Genomic DNA, 20,780 nt, shown 5'->3' on the forward strand with positions numbered 1-20,780 from the left:
CCGTGCACTACATACAAGCATAATACACGGCGCTGATTTTCAGCTGAGACCCGTGTGACGTCACAGCTAATATGAATACATTCAAATAAACTAATTCTACATCATTAAAAATATCTAACAAATGAAGAGTAATATTCATTAACACTTGAATATATTCATCATTCGTAACTTTAAAAGATTTAATTCAAAAGGTACACTAACTATTCTTTATAAATATTCGTACAATATTACTAGGAACCAATTTGAGAGCTTTGAAACTAATAAACAAAAACAATTTCGTTGGGAATTTTAAAATATTTTCCCACCAACCGCACGTACATTATATGTTTGAAGCAAAAAAATACTTTGATACTTCGTATTGGAACACGGTTTTTTTAAATTATTTTTGTCCCCTAACAGAGTTGTTAGTCTACCTGTTGTGTAAACTTTACAGCCACAGAAATAGCCGGGCGATCCTTATTTATGTCGCCCCGTATCTTAATTGTGATCCCTTTCCGTCCCCGCTTTGTAATGGACACTTGGCCACAATAAAACGTGTCAAACCGAGATAGCGGGTGCGTGTCTGATGAAGATCATAAATCGGTGTTAGATCGCTAAGAAATCACTGCTCAAAGCTTGTAAGAATAGACGATATTACTTATAGTATTACTTTACAAGTTAGCCCTTGACTATAATCTCACCTGATGGTAAGTGATGATGCAATCTAAGATGAAAACGAGCTAACTAGAAGCTATTAGAAGTAGGATGAGAATCCACACCCCTTTTGGTTTCTACACGACATCGTACCGTAACGCTAAATCACTTGGCGGTTTGTCTTTGCTGGTAGGGTGGTAACAAGCCACGGCCGAAGCATACCACTGCTCCGCGGAGACCGTCAAAATTAATGTATTTAAATAGTTTAAATTGATTTGTAGTTAAGAAAAATAACGACGACAATAGTCCAACGGGCGGGAATCGAACCCTGGATGTTTCGGCTTGGCAGTAATATATATACATATTAGCGGTCTTTCTTTACTTAGTCGCGTGAAATTCGATTTTTTCTGATTACTTTATTCTCTTCGCCAGATCTCAATAAAATAATGCTATAAGTATATAGATTTCATAAGTACCTACCTAACATATTTCAATTCTCAATATCTGGATTGTGATCCCTCTCCATCCCCGCTTTGTAATGTACACTTGGCCACAATAAAACGTGACAAACCGAGATAGAAGGTGTGACGAGGATCATAAATCGTTGTTAGATCGCTAAGAAATCACTGATCAAAGCTTGTAAGAATAGACGATATCTGTATTAATTTGAGACGGTTTTATTTGTTGAACAGAAATTGGTGTAAAATACCTCTTACCTACCTACTTTTGTTGAAAAAAATAACGACGACACGACAATAATCCAACAGGCGGGATCGAGCCGGACGTCTTAGGCTTGGCTTAATATACTTACATGTATACATATTAGCGGTCTTCCATTACTTCATTCCATCCTTCCCGTGCATTGTATATGGATTTAATAAATTCCATATTAAGTTCTCAATATCTTAATTGTGATCCCTTTCCGTCCCCGCTTTGTACACTTGGCCACAATAAAACGTGACAACCCAAGATAAAGAGTGCGTGTCTGATGAAGATCGTAAATTGGTGTTAGACCAGTAAGAAATCAATGATCAAAGATTATAAGAATAGACGATGTTAGTATTAATTAGATACAGTTTAATTTAATTTGATTTGCGATAGCTCCATGATTTAGAGACGGGCTCAAAACCGATAGCTCTTAGATTCGATACGATATCGGATATCAGGCAGCGAAGTTGCTGTAAAAATGGGAATATTATTTAAATACTCCGGCACATATCTGTACTTATATTTGATTAGCAGACGCCCCCGGGGATGAAATGTGAAGATGTAGCTTTCTGTTGGTAAAAAAATTTTCAAAATCGGTTAAGAGTGATTACCCCTGCAACCTCACAAACTTTAACTCTTTAAAATTTATATCTATAATAAAACTGCTCGAATTCTATGAATTTATTTGCAATTTGAGATTTTACTTATACCATTTGTAACACCAAACGTTACCGTGTCATAGAGTACTACTAGCGCCATCTAGAATCTATACTTATAATACTTCTGTACATTTTGTACATTCTGTACATTGAAGATATTTTTAAAAATTTTTGTTGGTGGGCATTATATGTATAATCGATACTGAAGTAAAAATATTTTTTTCGATTTTTTGTATGTCTGTCCATGTTTTTTTTTTAGTTTACAGTTTTGAAATTTTGTTGATAAATCATAAAAAAAATACAAAATATAATGTGATTCAAAATTTTTTGAAATTCAAACTAAAGTGGTGAAATAGGGCTTGAATGTTTATATTGATTTCCACGCGGTCGAAGTCGCAGGCGTCCGCTAGTATTAGTATAAATAAATAGATACAATTCCAATTTCGAAGTTCCTTTTTCGTCCACTATTTCGAAATAAAATCTCACCCATTTTATAATGTTGAAAGTGGAAAGTGACTTATCCACTCGTAATTTTCTAATTCACACAACTTCATGATTAAGTTCATTAAAATGTCAATAATATCGAAGTTTCACGTCGAATCAATATTTCACGCATCGCCGAGTAATTATAGAACGCAGTAAAATGTATTTAATAAGTGAGATTCGAGAGATTTGCTAGTTTGTAAACTCATTATCTGTATGCAAATCCAGATAAGAGAGAATTGCATAAAGTTATATCACGTGAGCATAGTACAGTCGACTTGAAAAATGTTAACGAATATGAGGTTAAAGAAGTATACATTTATTTTATGCTACTGATTATACGAGTATTTATTTATCTTATGTTTGTTAAACGAATGCAATGTATTTTTTTGCCAATTAGATCTAGGTATATTTAATATTTTAAAAGTTAAACCTTTGAATTTAAATTTTATTTACTTATTTTACGTTTTACGGTGGTTATTAATACCTAAGTGATAAGTGAAAGGTCATGATTTCAATCGTTGATCACTGGACTATTTCAGTGCCTATTTCTAGCACAATTAAGAGAGGACAAAGGAGACTATTGATCATGTTTACAAGATACTAAAACTAATATTCTTGAATTTTCTATAATTGAGAAAAAATACAATAATAAACTTAAGCTAAATTATCCTAATAACTATACAATCACAATACACATGCCCACGTGAAATTATGGCAAGAATACTGGCTACATTTCTACAACCAGCCGCGGTGAAATAATACGAAGAAATTAAATTAATTCTCTATTTAAAATGTAGTTTTTGTTTTGCAAACGAATAAAAACTGCTTACATTACAACGCTTTCATTAAGTCTGTATGTAAGTGACTTTGCCATTGTTAAAGACTTTTGAACTCGAGTGTACTCACTACTCGTACCTAATAGCAAATTCAATACGCGCATGCGCACAGAACGGCGTCGTTGCGTAAACGTGAATGAGACCATGTAATTAGCGGAATGCATAATGCATATAATACGCTTGTTTTAGTTTCTAAGGATTTCTCTTATTTGGATTATACTAATGTCAACATTCAATAGCAATGTACTACGCCGTTTACTCTAAGCTGTTGAATTTAGAGTCTGTCGTAGCCAGATCTTCGTTGTTTGGTATTGCCCTCCGAATCGAAGGCAGAGGTCATATCCACTGGGCTATCACGTTTCACAGTACAGTAGTACAGTCTAAACTAAGGAGTTTATACCATGGTGGATTTGGGAGCTAGCACGTTTTAAGGGTCCAGACCCTCTGCCAACCGAACAAAAACGTAGTTTTTTCAGTCATATTCGTGACAGCCCTTTGAAGAATGCTATTATAGATCAAGCTTTAAGGGTCTCTGGCGAAGTACGAGTAGGTATACGGTCAGTGGGGACATGATTTCTAATGTCCCGATATGATATCCATATATTAGTCACCATCCAAATTAAGCCAATGAAGAGCAACGATAGCCTAGTGGAGAGCAGTAATAGCCCAGTGGATATGACCTCTGCCTCCCGATTCCGGAAGGCGTAGGTTCGAATCCAGTCTGAGGCATTTACCACCAACTTTTCAGTTATGTGCATTTATAGAAATTAAATATCTCGTTTCTTAAACGGTGAAAGAAAAACATCGTGAGGAACCTGCATGTGACTATACTTGCATATACCTGAGTGAATCCTGAGAATTTTCTTAATTCTCTACGTGTGTGAAATCTGTCAACCTACATTGGGCCAGCGTGGTGGACTATTGACCTAACCCCTCTCGTTCTGAGAGTTCACAGTGAGCCAAATATGGGTTGATAATGATGATGATGAAATGAAGCCAAAAGATATATTTCGCTGAAAACTAATTTGGCGAAATCTGACGTCATACTTTTAGATATACCATAACATTATCATTGCTTACCTTATCATTGAGTCACTAGACACAATGATATCGATAATAATAATCGATTAAGTCGGTGACTATCTGAGATAAGGATTAGTTTTATCGATATTCGACACTGAATCGCTGATACTGACTTATCTGGCATCGATATCTTAATCGTAGAGTTGGATGTGTTATCTTGAGGCGAGAGGGTTCAATTAATGAAGATATTATCTAATCTGAACTATCCAATGTCCCATCGAAAGGTCACAAAGGTGATCTCTATGTAAATCCTTATTTGGTTGCCATATTGTTTTTTTTCTCGTGCTGCCGTGATGTTGCCCTGTCTGTCCATACTCGGACCAAGGCGCGTTTGGAACCCTCGTAACTTTAATTTTAAGTTTTCGAATGATTATTATCACCATTATCATAAGTTTAATATTATTACCTGACGTTTTGAAAGAGCTTGTAAAATAAGCCTATTTGAAATAAATAAATTTTGACTTTGACTTTGACTTACGCACTTTGTCTTGCTCTACTCGCGCAAATAATCGAGTGACGCTTCGAAAACTGACAAAATAGGAAGCGGCAGGACGAGCGATTGAGCGATAAAACTTCATGGACTGGAACGAAACGGCTTGAGTTAATGCATCACTGTGCTGGCACCGCCTTCATAGTGATCAGAAGGTAGCACATACGATCTTATTTTTCGCTATTTAATTTATTTTTGTAATTTTGAAGTCGGTTGAATTTTTTTTTTAAATATTGTTTTTCTGTTTTGTGAGTGTGTCCTAGCATAGTGAACAATTTTGTTATTATCATTTTAATAAAAAAAATACTGAACCGTTTTTCATGAAAATTTATTGGGACCAATCTGGAAGTAGAAGAAGACCAATCTTTCGAACAACCTCTTCATTCAAAAATATTCTGACGGAGAAACGTGTAAAATGCAAATTCATCCAAATAAACTCAAAGATCTCGCTTCGCTCCGACGGCTACATTATATCGTCATTAAGAATGAATGCTTCGGTCACAAAGACATGCAAATCGCAACTCATTTCCTAACCGCTATATCGGCATCAGCTGTAATGAAGTATGACTTGTCTCCTATTCAAGAGATTCTATCATGCGAAACATTTTCCGTCAAGATTGTAAAGAGACCACGTTTATAAGTATTTTATAATCATTTTAAAACTATATGAGTACCTACAGTCAGTGGCGTGCATAAGGTTTTTAACAAGGGCATGCACTATAAGTAAAAATTCTTGTTCAACTACCTATGTATTCTGTGGTCTAACATAGGAGGTTTGTATTGAGTTCTTACAGTAGGCTGTGCATGTTTGCATCTATGAAGTGCGCGCCACTGTCTACAGTTGGATGAAAACTTAGTGACATCTTCGAAAGCATTTTTGCACCAAAAAATAACTATCATAATAATTATACGAGTACTAGACGACGCCTCGGAGTTTCACCAGCGTAGTTCCCGTACCCGTGGAATACGGTTATAAAGTGTAGCTTGTGACATTCACAAATAATGGGGCTTTCTATTGGTAAAAGAATTTTCAAAATCGGTTTAGTAGATCTAGACATTACACCAAACTTTGCCTCTTTATAATAATTTAGCAGACGCCCCGCGGTTTCACCCGCGTAGTTCCCGATCATAGAATATGGGAATAAAGTGTAGCCTATACTCACAAATAACGTGGCTTTCTATTGGTTAAAGAATATTCAAAATCGGTTTATTAGATCCAGAGATTACTTACACCCTATTACCTCACAAACCTCTTTATAATATTACTAGCGGACGCCCGCGACTTCGTCCGTGTAAAATTCGATGTAAACTTCAACTACCCCTACCCTACCCTACCCCGTTTTCTAATTATTATTAATATGAACTTTATACAATAACAATAAAGCTCAAAATGACTACGTTTTAGTTAGAAAACATTTGTATGGGAATAAGAAAATTAACTAGAACCTATAACTTCATCGACCATTTTAAAAAAAGAATTGGCCAAATTGGTCTAGGTGTTGTTGAGTTTTACGAATGTTATCAACGCATTTTGCGATTCATTTTTATATTATAGATTATAGATGTACGCACGCATTGATTGATGAGAGCTTAGGTTTGAAAGACGATTCTTGTAACAGTATATGACTATGCTATGCTTTAATTTGCCAATTTCCTCTACGAAAAAAAAAGAATCGTTCACCTTCAAATTTCGAACGGAAAATATAATCATTGCAACGTGAAATTGTGCCAATTTGTGTCAACAATAAAATACATTGTCACACAAAATTGTGCCAATTTGAGCAAATAATAAAAATCCGCCAGCGAATGCTATACAGACTGCATAATGACGTTCATTTCCTGCCGCGATGTGCAGTGGCCTCAGTGGCCTTGTATTGAGTACTCGAACTTGTTTCGAAGTTGAGGGACAGCCATTGTTAAAATTACTTCACCAACCGTTAACTAGATGGCGCCACATGCATTTTACATCACGGTATCGTTTTGTTATTTCGTATAGTATAAGTACTTTCGTATACAGTTTGAAGGCATACTTACCTGGCGTAGGGGACACCGTGATCAAGAAGGCGGTTCCCCCAGAGCGAGGCCCTTCCATTGCACTGCGGCTGGGTTGACCTCTGCGATTATCCCTAATGTGGATAACTCGGACGCGTAATTTTTGGTAGTGGGGACTGCGTACGCGCCGTCCCCCTCAGAAATAACTAATAACATTCAGTGTACATTGAAGACCGAAGTTCGATCTTCAACGTAACGTACTTAATGTTATTCATCGAACTTACTATTTAAACTAATATTAGAGGTCTAGGCTTAAGATTTGATGTTTTGTTTGTATATGAATACATACACTCCGAAACTTTATCTTTTAAATGTGACCAATATTCTTTCCAAATTCCAATGAGTCGGAAAAGACTCCGGCTCCTTTACCACTGACCTATTGAGGCTAATAAAGACTACAGGATCGATATTACTAAAATTTCTTTTACCAATGGAGAGCTATTTTATCAGAGAGTAACAGGCTATAATTTATCACCGTTTTCTCACAAGAAGGATATATACTCCTGATTAATATTAGCTTAGATTTGTTACTTCATCTAGTACAGGTATTTAACGTCATTTTCTGTTGCCCCCAGATGTGCCTCACGGAGTGGATCAGACTGCGCGACTACAAGGGCGGGCGGTCAAGAGGGATCCTCGGGTACGAGGTACCCGCGTGGGTGTGGGAGGTGTACCGCGTGGTGGGAGTGTTTCTCTTCGGCTGCGCGTGCCAGCAGTTGACCACCGACGTCGCCAAGTACACCATAGGGAGGCTGAGACCGCATTTCTTCGATGTAAGTAATAATTAGTAGAGATTTATGTGCTGTGGTTATTCCTGCAGCCAATACAAGAGCGGGCGGTTGAGAGTGATTCTCGGGTACGAGGTACCCGCCCGCGAGCTGTAACTTTGCCTTTTCCTGCAGCTGATACAATAGCGGGCGGCCGAGAGTGATTCTCGGGTACGAGGTACCCGCCCGCGAGCTGTAACTTTGCCTTTTCCTGCAGCTGATACAATAGCGGGCGGTCGAGAGTGATTCTCGGGTACGAGGTACCCGCCTGGCAGCTGTACCTATTTGTGTCATGCCTTTTCTAGCAGCTAACACAAGAGCGGGCGGTGATCCTCGGCTATGAGGTATCCGCCTGGGTGTGGGCGCTGTTTCTCTTTCGATTTTAACTTAAACGATGTCTAAAAGATAACCCCTTCCCGATGTAATGTTCACATCGCACATCGGCACCGGGTAGTACGGTGAATGTAGGAGGTTTTAGTCCGTGTATCGATGAAGTCGGACATCGTCATCCAAGCTACCTGGATTTCATATAGTATAAGTAATTAAAAAAAAAGTTAGTTTAATAAAATGTTGTGCGCCATTGGCCTGACTCGACATTCTAGATCCAAGGTATCCATTGGCGACACCAGCTTATAGTTGTAGTTTGTAGTGGAACATATATATATTTTATATTTGCTAAATCTTTTTCAAATATTAGTACTATTCCCGTTCTGCTCCAATACTACGGCTACCGACAATATTCCAGCGGGAAGCGATCGAATCCATGACCTCTTGTTGTTGAGGCTATGGTTAGGTACCGTGGAGCTATCGGGGGTTTTTTTATTAAAATACTAGCGGACCCAGTCAAGCTTCGCTTTGACTTTTGTGCACTTCTTCCATACCCTTACCTACCCTACTCCAACCCTACACCTACCCTACATCTACCCTACGTCTTCCTTACCCTTCCCCTACCCTATCCCCACCCTACCCCTACCCTACCCCTACCCTACTCCTACCCAATACATATTAAAATTCTAATTATTACAAATCGTTTGTCATCATCATCTCCTTACCCTTATCCCACTTAAGTGGGGTCGGAAAAATATGTCCATCTTTTCCATTCGTTTCTATTACTCGTCAACTCATCATATTACAAATCGTTTGTATGGGAGTATAATTTTTTTTTTAGTCTTTAAATTTTCTTTTTAATTTGCCGTAAAAACCATCCTAAAACTTCAACGAACATTTGAAAAAAAGAATTTCCAAATTGATCCAGGCGTTGGTGAGTTACAAACGCATTTTGAGATTCATTTTTATATTATAGAAGATTCATGCAGAATTCGGTCTATACTGAACCAGCTTACAGTAGTTAAATTTGCACTTACTATCATTACATAGATAACCATTCCAAGTACCTACATATAAATGTAATATAAATAGTGCATATTATTAACGCTTAAACAACACATAACAATATCACGTAAATAAATGTTTACATTCAACATCTTGTTAAAAAGTCAACAAGTGTTATCTTGAATAATTAAACAATTACATAAAATAGTTAATAACAAGTGATTTTGCGTGATTGTGTAAACGTGGGAAACTTTATTGTTTTCTTTGTAAATGATCAAAAGATAAAACCTAGTTTCCTTGTGACCTACTTGATTGTCATCACGTAGACCAAATGATAGAGTATCTTCTTCAGTTTATAGTCCAAGTCTAGTCCCATATTTCGCTTACTGCTGAGCTCGAGTCTCCTCTCAGAATGAGAGGGGTTAGGCCAAATAGTCCACCACGCTGGCTCAATGCGGATTGTCAGACTTCACACACGCAGAGAATTAAGAAAATTCTCTGGTATGCAGGTTTCCTCATGATGTTTTTCCTTCACTGTTTAAGACACACACATATTTAGTTTCTTAAAGTGCTCATATTTTAAAATTTCAAAGTTGGAGGTGCATGCCCCGGACCAGATTCGAACCCACACCCTCCGGAATCGGAGGCAGAGGTCATATTACGTCTCTTAATCATCTACTCGTACTATGTGACTGTGGGTATATTTAAGATCTTTAAGTGAATAGGCGTCTTCTAACTTTAAGCTGCATCATTGCTGACCATCAGGCGTGTATTGTACAAGCGTTTGCTTATACAATTAAGAAAATGCCCGCCAGCCCCTATGTTAACAGCGTGGTGGGTCTAAGCTCCATATATCTTATAAGGAATGTAGGGCTGCTAGTGATGATGACGGTTATATTAATGTTTTATTTAGTAGGTACTCCGCATTCATCACGTATTTAGCTTCCACATGGAAAGCTTTGTATGTAAACATGTTGAATTTCATTGTTATTTATTGAAATGTGTTTTAAGTTGAAACACCGTTAGTTAACACGTGTACTTGTGTGTTTTGTGAACAGCGGCTCTATTGTTTGTTTAATCAAAATAACCGCCCGATAGTGCAGTAATCCACCGAAGAGCCGCTAAAGAAATCTAGCGTTATAGCTTGGCAACTTCGTTCGTAACACTTGCGATAGTCCACGCGGGCCGTGTGGCGTGTAGCGATGAATGAAATCCACGATTGATGCACTTCACTTCCCCGCATGCACACCCGCGCAGTCTTTCCCCCCGTCGCCGGCATATCATGGGAGTGTCATCAACGAACTTGCCAGACTATAGGATCGCATTATTTTCTTGGCTTGAGAAACCTTGCTTGAGTCTCTTTCTTCTCGGACCAGTGTGGAACACTCGTGACTTTAATTTTAAGTTTTTCATTTTACTTATCACCATAACATAACATGACGTTTTGCAAGTGCTTGTAAACTAAGCGTACTTAACGTTGACTTGATGGTAAGTTTGAAGCAAACTGTACTCGTAGTCTGTCTTTTAAATATTTACGAATATTTCATTTAAATGCTTGGAAGCAATTAGGTCGGCTTTCATCTTTACACAGGAAGTAAAATAAATAATTATTATGGAATAATGATATTAACATTTTAAAGAATAATTGTTTTAAAAGAATAACTATTAAATTTCTCACCAGAATTTACAAAATTTAAAAATGTGCTGAACTTAGAAGTGCTTTTAATCTTACATAATAATAATCGATTGGATGCAAAAACTCAAAGATAAAGCGGGCGCTGCTTAAAAAAGACCTATGTCCAGTGGATGCACAATGGCTGACGATGATGATGATGATAAATTGAAATAATTTGAATTAATTTTGAACACATTACCTCTTCAACGAAGCCCAAAAGGAGTGGGTACGAAATAACTCCAACCGTTAAAAATCCAACGTTAGATTTGACTACTATACCATAGAATCATTTTGATTCCTCATAATAAACCAAGTACAGAAGCAGTTTGATTTTCTTGTTATAGCTTTATATTTTCCTATAGCTTCGCTTCTCTCTGGACCGGTGTATACTCTATACAACCATAGTAATACAACACCATGATAAAATGAACTATGAAATTTGATTACCATGGCGTTAGTTGCTATCGGGGAACGGCGTATTTGTAAAGCTTGCGGTTATAAACTTTTATCGGCAGTAAAAAATGTTTTATTTATAAAACGTGGGCTGCCGTGGCGCTATTAAAAGGCATCTACTAGGTTGGATAATTGAATTATCACGAATTCACGATGTTATTTATCTAAGGCCGGGTTCCCACTGCACCGGACCGGCAGATTTGCCGGCAACCGGACACTGGACTGGACAGAGGACATTACAGCGGATCTTACAAGAAAATCATATGTATATGATCTCGACCGAATTGTTTTTTTTTACGGCGGCCTATCTCATTTTTGAGATTTTTTATTAATCATTTTTGAGAGAACTGACGTGTCAAAAGTGCTTGTCAACTGAGCCTACTTAAAATAAGTTAATTTTTATTTTGATTTTGAGATTAACTATGTACGCAGGAGATATTATAGTATACACAAGTGTGTGTGCAAGCACAGGTGCACTCTCTATTCCCTCACTCTCATATTCCGACGGGCGGCAGACCGACATGACTGGTGAAAGATCAGGCGCAGGACCGACGGCTTGTACTCTCTGACGCACGGGGGTGTACCAACATTTAAGAAAACTTCCAATGAGGTTTTTTTTGTGGCCTGACCCGGGATTCGAACCCTGAACCTCATTGTCCGTAGCTGAACCAGCTAACCACGGGTCCAATGAGGAGAAAATCGTATACCTAGTCAGGTACTCAACTCAGTTGAAGTTGAACGCGTGCGGGGTTCCGGGATAATGAGACTAGTTTCATATAAATTGTACCCACTGCCACTAGCTCATCCGGCAGTTTTACCGGTCCGGTGTAGTGGGAACCCGGCCTATAGTGAATAATAAAATTTTAATAAAAAAAATTCAACCGACTTCCAACTCAAAAATTAACCTAAACTAAAAAGCAAAAAATAATATCTTACCTATGTGCTACCTTCTGATCAGTTTGAAGGCGGTGCCAAGCCAGTGATGTTTTAATTCAAGCCGTTTAAATTACAAAATTTCTGTGGTTCTTTCAGAAACGGCTTTCATTAAAACATAACACTGGGTTGGCGTAGAACCTCCTCCTTTTTGGAAGTCGGTTAAAAACGGGAAACGTCCGAAATTTCATTTTAATTAATTTTCTAATACATGCACACTTCAGACATCCTCTCTCATAATTACCTAATTATTTTGCTAATATAATAAACACTGATGTAAGAATTCATGGATGGATGTATACTTAAAAGTCAAAGCAGTAAACTACGAATCGATGCTATTCGAATATTTTGTATTGTCTTCAATTTATAGTAACAAACGCCGCGCGTTTTCCATAGGAATACGGAGATAAAATATGGTCTATAGCACTTAGGGATAGTTTAGCCTTCCAATAGTGAAAGAATTTTTCAAATCGGTTCAGTAGTTTCAGAGCCTATTCAATGCAAACAAACATATCTTTCCTCTTTATAATATAAGTATAGATGTGTTCTTGATTCAATTGTTTAGGATAAAATAAATTACCGCTACAGATTTTAATCCTTCTTTCTTTCTAATACAGTAAAAGCTCATTATTTGCGGGGGATACGTTCTCTAAATGTGTCGCGAATACAGAAACCGCGAATATGGAATGATATTTTATATGGGTTTATAAGGGATACGTTCTTGGGTGACAAAATAAAAAACAAATATATAAAGAAAAATCAATTAATTGAAGTTATTGATTAACTATTATCTTCAGTCTTAGACAATGGTCTGAAGAATTTTGACATTTTTTTCTTGCTTGAAATTCGCAATTTTGGCAGATTTTGCGTCAGTCAGCTCCGCGTAAAACGCAATAAAGGAAGCGTGAATAAGGAGCTTTTACTGTACTTAAATAAATAAATTAAGTTAATCATAGGCGTGTTCTATTTAAATAAATCGTATTATGTAAATGTGGAAGCCGTGAAACTCGAAAGTGTCGCGGCACTTCACTACGATAATACCTTAAGCCGATTTGACTGTCTGACTGTCACTCGTCATTGGAAACCGCTGACTGCCGACTTCCTCGGGTTTGGTTAACTGATTTACATTCTAAATTATCTATTTTTAGCAGATTTAGAGGTGATTACAAAAATAAGAACAACATTTGTCAGGACAACTTAATTAATAAATCAAACTGTAACTAAAATAAGACCCTAGAATGGCAGAGAATGACCTTGAGTGAAGTCACGCACTTGTGAACGTTGTGTGTGGGGTTTAAGGCGCCTTTGACTGTTAACAAACACTCTCCTTTTCCACTCTAGTCACTCTCCCCGCCTATCTCAAGTAACCCATAAAGAATTATACAACAAGATATGTGGACGGCTCGAACGCCACGAGCACTCTGAAGCCGTCCTTACCGCAAGTCGTTGCAACGCGGCGATAACACTATTTAATAGGTCCAGGCATTACTATTAGGAGGCTCAAAGTCACTCAGCGGGTCGTGCTTTGAGTATCTCTGCGTGATCGAATCAGAAATGAGGAGATCCGCAGACGAACCAAAATCAGTCACGAACGATGCCCCGCGCCCATGACTTCACACCCGCACAGTCCTTTCCCCCGTCGACCGCATATCATGGGAGTGTAATCAACGAACTTGCCAAGTTATAGCCACAAATTATTACTTGCCGAGTTAGCAGTTGAGTATATCAGCACATCTTAAACGGGTGTTGATAACCCATTGGCAGGCTAATGCCGCCCTCCCCTGAATATTTATGGCCTATTAGCTGTTGATTGATTGTGATTGCTTTGCATAAAATATTCACAAATTGAATACCCGTTACGGCGGTCGCGAGCATGGTTTAGGGTTCCATAGTCAACCATAAAACAATGACTCATGTTACAATCAAATCGATGTAAGAATATTAAATCCCAGGGTCATTTGACAATTGTTTTTTTTACCATTAACGTGTTGGAATCTAGTATTAGCATAAACGAAGTAAAGGTCCAATAGAACATCATGTTAAACGAAGTGTAATTAGGTACAATTTTTGTACAGTTTTCGTAGCATTTGAAAGTTTCGTGTAAATTCTGCCGGCGATATCTATAGCTTCAAATGTTTGAATATTTAAGTCGACTTCAAACGCTTTGATACAAAGAGAAAGAGAAAGAAGAAGAAGAATAAACAGTTTATTAACACTTTAAATAGGTATTTAAATTATAGAAACTAGCGGCAGCATTATAACTGTACACTGTGTAAAATGTGGAATTTCACTTGTGTTATTGTCAATACCTGAAAATTATCAAAACCTGTCTTAATAGCTTCTAAAATCCGTACTACCGTACAATTAATTTATATGAACTATCCCCGAGAGAAGTTTTGTTGAAATAGTATTTCTCCTTCATTTTAATTAAACTAAAAAATAAATAAAATAAAATTTTAATTAAACTGAAACCATTTGCTTGGTTTATATTTGAAGATTGGTAGTGCATAAATCTACGCGCATTATCCATAACACTAATCTCCTTTATTTAAGTGTCTACGACTAAAAGTTATTTGACTAAAGATGTAGATAATTTTATTTGCAAGAAAAAATGTTTTAATAATTGTTTATGACCTAAAGTTTGTCAAATTAACCTTAAAAACTATTTGTATTCCTTTTTTCAAGATGCGAGCCATGGGACAAGCATTGCAACCCCACAAAATTAGATTTGTTTACACAACCCTTGACATCTAAAAAATAAAATCGTCTCCACTGGAAAATGCACGCTATGCCCAAAAAATGTAACATTTCAATGGTCTATATAGCTTTCACGTAAAACGTGCTACCACAGCTACTTCTGACTAACAGTTTATTTATTTTCAATAATAAAACTCCATAAATCGCCAACATTGCGTATTAAATTTTCAAAACCTGACTTAATAGCATCTAAAACCCGTACCATATTACCAGTAACTTCACAAAACTAAGTCCCGTGATGCATAGTTCTGTTTACGTCGTATTTCTCCTTCATTTTAATTAAATTAACTCTGAAACCACTTGTTTGTTTTATATTTGTCGACTGGGAGTGCATAAATCTACGCAGTGTATCCAATGCATTAATCCCCCTGGTCTATATTTATTCGGGCTCATATCGTGTCTCTTAAGTGACGTTTTCCCTTCTGGGTGGCGAGTTGTGTCCATAATGATCGGTGTTATGATCGTTAACAACTTTATTAATGCAACCAGAGAATTATTTTATGTTATGTCTTGTTAGAATGACTTCCGATTAGTTAATATTATTGCTAAAAAGTATCACTAAAAGGAAATTAATAACTATGCTTAGTGAGTTGATATTTGTCGTTCGTTAGGTCTTCCTTCGGGTGTTGCATGATTTTGCGATAAGCGTTATATGCAATAAGCAATTGCTATAATTGTGAAGGAAGTCAAAGATGTGCGCAGAAAGGCAGTCCACACTTGGCTAGCGTGGTGCATTATGGTTAAAATAGGTCGATGTGAATGAATAAAATATGAAATCTATACTAATATTATAATGCTGAAGAGCTTGTTTGTTTGTTTGAACGCGCTAATCTCAGGAACTACTGAAATCTGATTCCGATTTGAAAAATTCTCTCTGTGTTAAATAGCCCATTTATCGAGGAAGGCTATAGGCTATATATTATCCCCGTATTCCTACAAGAACGGGAACCACGCAGGTGAAACCGCGCGGCGGCTGCTAGTGAATAAATAATGTTGCTTATGTGTAGTTAAATAACATTGCAACGGTTTTGCTTTTAGTTTCGTTCTTATTTTAATTTTGTACTAAATGCTTAAGTCTAGATTTTCTTTACAACCCGCATTAATTTTATTTTCATATTTGATTACGTTAGTTATCTGATTCAAACTAAAATATTGAGCATCTTCAGAACCCATATTTGAGCATATAATATACTAGCTGACGCCGCGCGGTTTTACCCGCGTGGTTCCCGTTCCCGTAGGAATATAGGGATGAAATATAGCCTATAGTCTTCCTCGATAAATGGGCTATCTAATACTGAAAGAATTTTTCAAATCAGACCAGTAGTGCCTGAGATTAGAGCGTTCAAACAAACTCTTCATCTTTATAATATTAGTATAGTTTGGTTGTTTTATTTTTTTTCTTTGAGTGTTACCATAAACCAAACGTATTTATCGCTTCCTTTGGTAACTCTGAACTTATACAAACAAGGTCACGGTTGTATGCGAAACTCGTATAACTTACACCGGCGTCCGATTCCTCGCAGCGCGTTCGTGTACACATCGCACCCCAAACCCTAAATTAACTTCGGTATTAAGTGGATACATCTGTTATAAATGTCCGGCGACACGCTTCGCCGCCATCACTGCTTCAATTTGACATATAGTACAGAGAATAGGAATACCACACGTCTCTGTCTATACGGATAATTCCTGTTTTTTTTTTATTTATTTTAATGAACTATAAATTCTGGATCTCAAATCTATTAATTTTATTACTAGATGTCGTCTGCGACCTTTTATTGCGTTTATAATTATTCATTATAATATTTATTGTAAGTGGTGCTCTTTTCTATACACTACTACTTAATAGATCATTTTGCCACATACATTTTTATTTTTTTTTCTCTACAAGTTAACCTTTGACTCGACTTAAGTCGAAGACGAAGTTAACCTTTCGACAAACTCACTTGATGCTAAGTGATGATGCAATCTATGGCTAACTTGTTAAGAGGAGGATGAAACACCACTTCTGGTCTCTACACGACATCGTACAAGAACGCTAAATCGCTTGGCGGTACGTCTTTGCCGGTATGATGGTAAATAGCCACGGCCGAAGCCTCCCACCAGCCAAAGATCATTTTGTCACATACATATGTTATGTGACAAATTATCTGTTGAATAGGAAGTTAGTGCAATGGTAGTTATAGGCAAGAAACAATAAAAGTCACTTTTGCATTGTTAATATTGACCATCAATAGCTCCAAGATTAAAAGAATAAACGCCGAGAGGTCTATGGTTCGATCCACACCCATTGGATTATTGTCGCACCCGCTCCTGGTTCACTGATTACGACTAATCTTAGTGGAAGGAGAATTATGGTCATATTAAAAAAAAGACGTGTGGCACTCGGGGACTGCCGCGGTAAAGCTATTGCATAACATTTTGTATCAACTTATGCAATTATAATTATTTCGTGCGAGTTTCGTAGAGTCGTACAATACGTCTAATCGTACGCACACAACGCCGTGTCAAAGACTGCCGAACTGAAACGACGTTAGACGATGCACGGCCTTCAAGCCACACCTCCGTGCCCGTCGGAGTGGGGAGCGTGAGGTTTTTTCGTTACGAAAATTCTGGATTCGGTCCCCGCGCTCAAGGCCCGCGATAGAAGCTATGCAATAACTTGAAAAAATACGATATGGAAAATATACGTTTTGGTTGTTTGTTGAAATCGTTGTCCCCCTACTCAACAGTAACGGACCAAGACGCGAGAGTCGTTTGTGTTATTCAAACTAACTGTATAGTGTATACGTAACTTTATTTGGTGTTTATGGCTCATAAAGCTGTTGTATAACTTGTTTCCCATTAAAATATGATAATTGTCTCTAATTACATGGTTGATTTAATAATTACATGGGACTATTAAAATTTAGTTTCAGCGGTTTTAATACTCGTTAATGGTAGTTGACGTTAGTATATTTTATTAAAATATAATCCGGACATTAACTGGAATTAGTCCCTAAGTCGTTAACAACCTTTTAATATTATCTAGTAATTTAATATCTTATTTATCTTGCTTAATGTATGTGTTACGGTTAAATTGTAAAATACGTTAGTTTATAATCTCTGTAATCTGTCGATATATTGTGAACTGAACATACTCATTACAATTTAACGTGTTATTTTTCGGTACATTTTAAGCTATCTACTTTTCATCCTCGAAAAATCCTTTCCGCGGGAATTTTGAAATACTTTATTCCACGCGAACGAAGTCCCGGGCGTTCGCTAGTAATAAATAAAATGTAGCTTATTAGGTATTTTGATAACTAATAATATTAATATATCTAAATGAAAGACATAGAATGATAGTACTCATTCTATGCCTATGAGGCGAGTCATCGACCGATGAAGTCAAAGAAGGCACAGTCATTCAATTTTATCTATTTGAATGATGATCTCTCATAGATCTGATTACAGTTCACTTACCTGACCGATTGGTGATACAATCACATTGCTTTCAACAGATATTACAAGTCCCGGTTAAATGTAATTATGCGTATATTTGTCTTGATATATTGTAACTTTATTTTCAACATCATTCACGAACTCATTACTTTATCTAATTGATTTGTTTATATTCACTTTCATGATTATCCATAATTTTTTTTTTCTTTGATCGCAGCTAATTGATTCTTTAGATTTTGTTTCGTTTAGCATTGGTATTTAGACGTCCCTTCGCCTTTGGTTACTAATCTAAATTAATATTATAAAGAGGTAAGGTTGATTATTTGTTTCTTCACTTCTCATAATTTTTAAAAGGCACGAATCTACTGTTCCTGGAAAAAAAGAATTCCATGTTCTTTTATATGCCCCCATATCATATATGTTATGATATGGGGGCTAGCATATTTCATAATGTTAGTTTTGGTTTGGGTAGTTACAAATCGTTACAAAGAACGGTTTGGTAGTTAACTAGTTATAAATCGTAACAAAGAAATAAATAAACAAACTCACTTTTACAATTATAATATTTTTATATGGACGCGAATCTCTGAGTATATATAATAACTGACAATAAATTAACTAATATATTGATTGTATTATGAGCAAACTTACTTAAGTCCCACGTAGTGCTATTCCTCATAATGTAATTATTATATGTAAATGGAAAGTCATAAACCTACTTTAGCGAAGCACTAACCTTTTATTAGCAGTTAAAACTAATAAGTACATAAATACTAATATAAATCTTCGCTCAAAACACATAAAACATGCTTAAAGCCAAAGGCATATCTATCTATCTGAAATTCAACAATAAACAATTTCCCGAGTGTTGTAATTTTATGTGTTGTTTCAGCAATATTTTATACGCCTTGAAGTTATACGAGTACTAATATTTTTATTTATATTGCTGAAGTCGGAATACTTTGCTGAAGATTTCCCCAACGTCCATAAGCTAACATACTGGCACTTTATTATTTCATACGGCCCCTGCAGCTTCTAGATTTTTATATCTATAAAGGCAGGCGTCCAAACATCCGTATCGTACGTATCGGACGCATCGGATTTTTAACCGACTTCAAAATAATGAGAATGATCTCAATTCGACGCGTATGTCTTTTTTAAATAACTAATAACTTCGTACAATCTCCCTGATGGTAAGTGATGATGCAGTCTAAGATGGAAGCGGGCTAACTTGTTAGGAGGAGGATGAAAATCCACACTCCTTTTCGGTTTCTACACGACATCGTACCGGAGCGCTAAATCGCTTGGCGGTACGTCTTTGTCGGTAGGGTGGTAACTAGCCACGGCCGAAGCCTCCCACCAGCAAGAAGAACTGAAAAGTTGGGAGGTGTATGCCCCGGACCGAATTCGAACTTACACTCTCAAATCAAATCTATCACGGCTCTATCAGCAAATTTATAGCAGCAGCTGTGTATAGTTTTAATGGGCAAAAATAAAACCGTTAGACTAGAGTTAAAGTGGCGATGCGTAACGCGTAACCAGACTGTGTCCTTCACAAAAAGACCATCCAAAGGTGCGCCTGGCATTTGGACTTGACATTCTGTTTGTGATGCCAACGATGCTTATCTTTTTGGGTCTGGGTTTCTGGTTGTTGGTAGAATGCCATACGACAAGTACTGTTTTAAATAGTAGGATGTTTTTTTTTTTTTTAATATTCTTTACAAGTTAGCCCTTGACTACAATCTCACCTCACTCACTCTTAGACTGCTTCCATCTTAGACTTACCATCAGTAAGTCTAAGATGGAAGCGGGCTAACTTGTTAGGAGGAGGATGAAAATCCACACCCCTTTTCGGTTTCTACACGACATCGTACCGGAACGCTAAATTGCTTGGCGGTACGTCTTTGTCGGTAGGGTGGTAACTAGCCACGGCAGAAGCCTCCCACGTCACGTCATCAACCCATATTCGGCTCACTGCTGAGCTCGAGTCTCCTCTCAGAATGAGAGGGGGGAGAAGCCTCCCACCAGCCAAAAATTATATTTAAGTGATTTTATTTAATTTAAGAAAAAAATCGGTCACCACGCTCAAAAAATGAAACTTGAATTAATATCAAAGAAAAAAATACTCCATAAATAAAATAAATAAATAATTTTGCACACGTTGATAAAACATGCTATGCAATAGATTTACCGCGGCACTTTCGAGTGTCACACGTATTTTTTAAAATCTATTAAGTAAAATATTAATTTTTAACAATATCAATAAATTATTATCCTTAAATACCACAATATAATAAATGTAATTCCAGTCACGTTTCAACACTTGAATACGCGTAAAATCAATAAATATGATGTCGGTAAGTGACAATGGAATATCCCTGTTTTTGTTTTGAATGTTATTGTAGTAACCCGCCATGAATAGGGTTTGTATTATCACTGTGTAACCGTGCGTAAACTAGGAGCCAGAACTAC

At 36.8% G+C, this 20,780-nt stretch overlaps 1 protein-coding gene, 1 long non-coding RNA gene and 1 other non-coding gene across 3 annotated transcripts in view; all 3 read left to right on the forward strand.

Moving 5' to 3' along the window:
• The window catches only part of LOC128199236 (uncharacterized), a 245,669-nt gene that overhangs the window by 68,264 nt on the left and 156,625 nt on the right, over positions 1-20,780 (forward strand). The window lies entirely within an intron of this gene.
• LOC112052781 (putative phosphatidate phosphatase) overlaps positions 1-20,780 on the forward strand; it is a 115,982-nt gene that overhangs the window by 54,578 nt on the left and 40,624 nt on the right. Inside the window, exon 3 of the mRNA XM_024092002.2 lies at positions 7,523-7,720. Coding sequence (XP_023947770.1) covers positions 7,523-7,720 — 198 coding nt within the window. The remainder of the gene's footprint in view (positions 1-7,522; positions 7,721-20,780) is intronic.
• LOC112052784 (U1 spliceosomal RNA) lies at positions 6,922-7,083 on the forward strand. The gene has a single exon (XR_002887333.1). It is a non-coding gene; the product is annotated as a U1 spliceosomal RNA (small nuclear RNA).

This window comes from Bicyclus anynana, chromosome 20 (genome assembly GCF_947172395.1).
Source record: "Bicyclus anynana chromosome 20, ilBicAnyn1.1, whole genome shotgun sequence".
In the NCBI taxonomy this organism is placed as follows: Eukaryota; Metazoa; Arthropoda; class Insecta; order Lepidoptera; family Nymphalidae; genus Bicyclus; species Bicyclus anynana.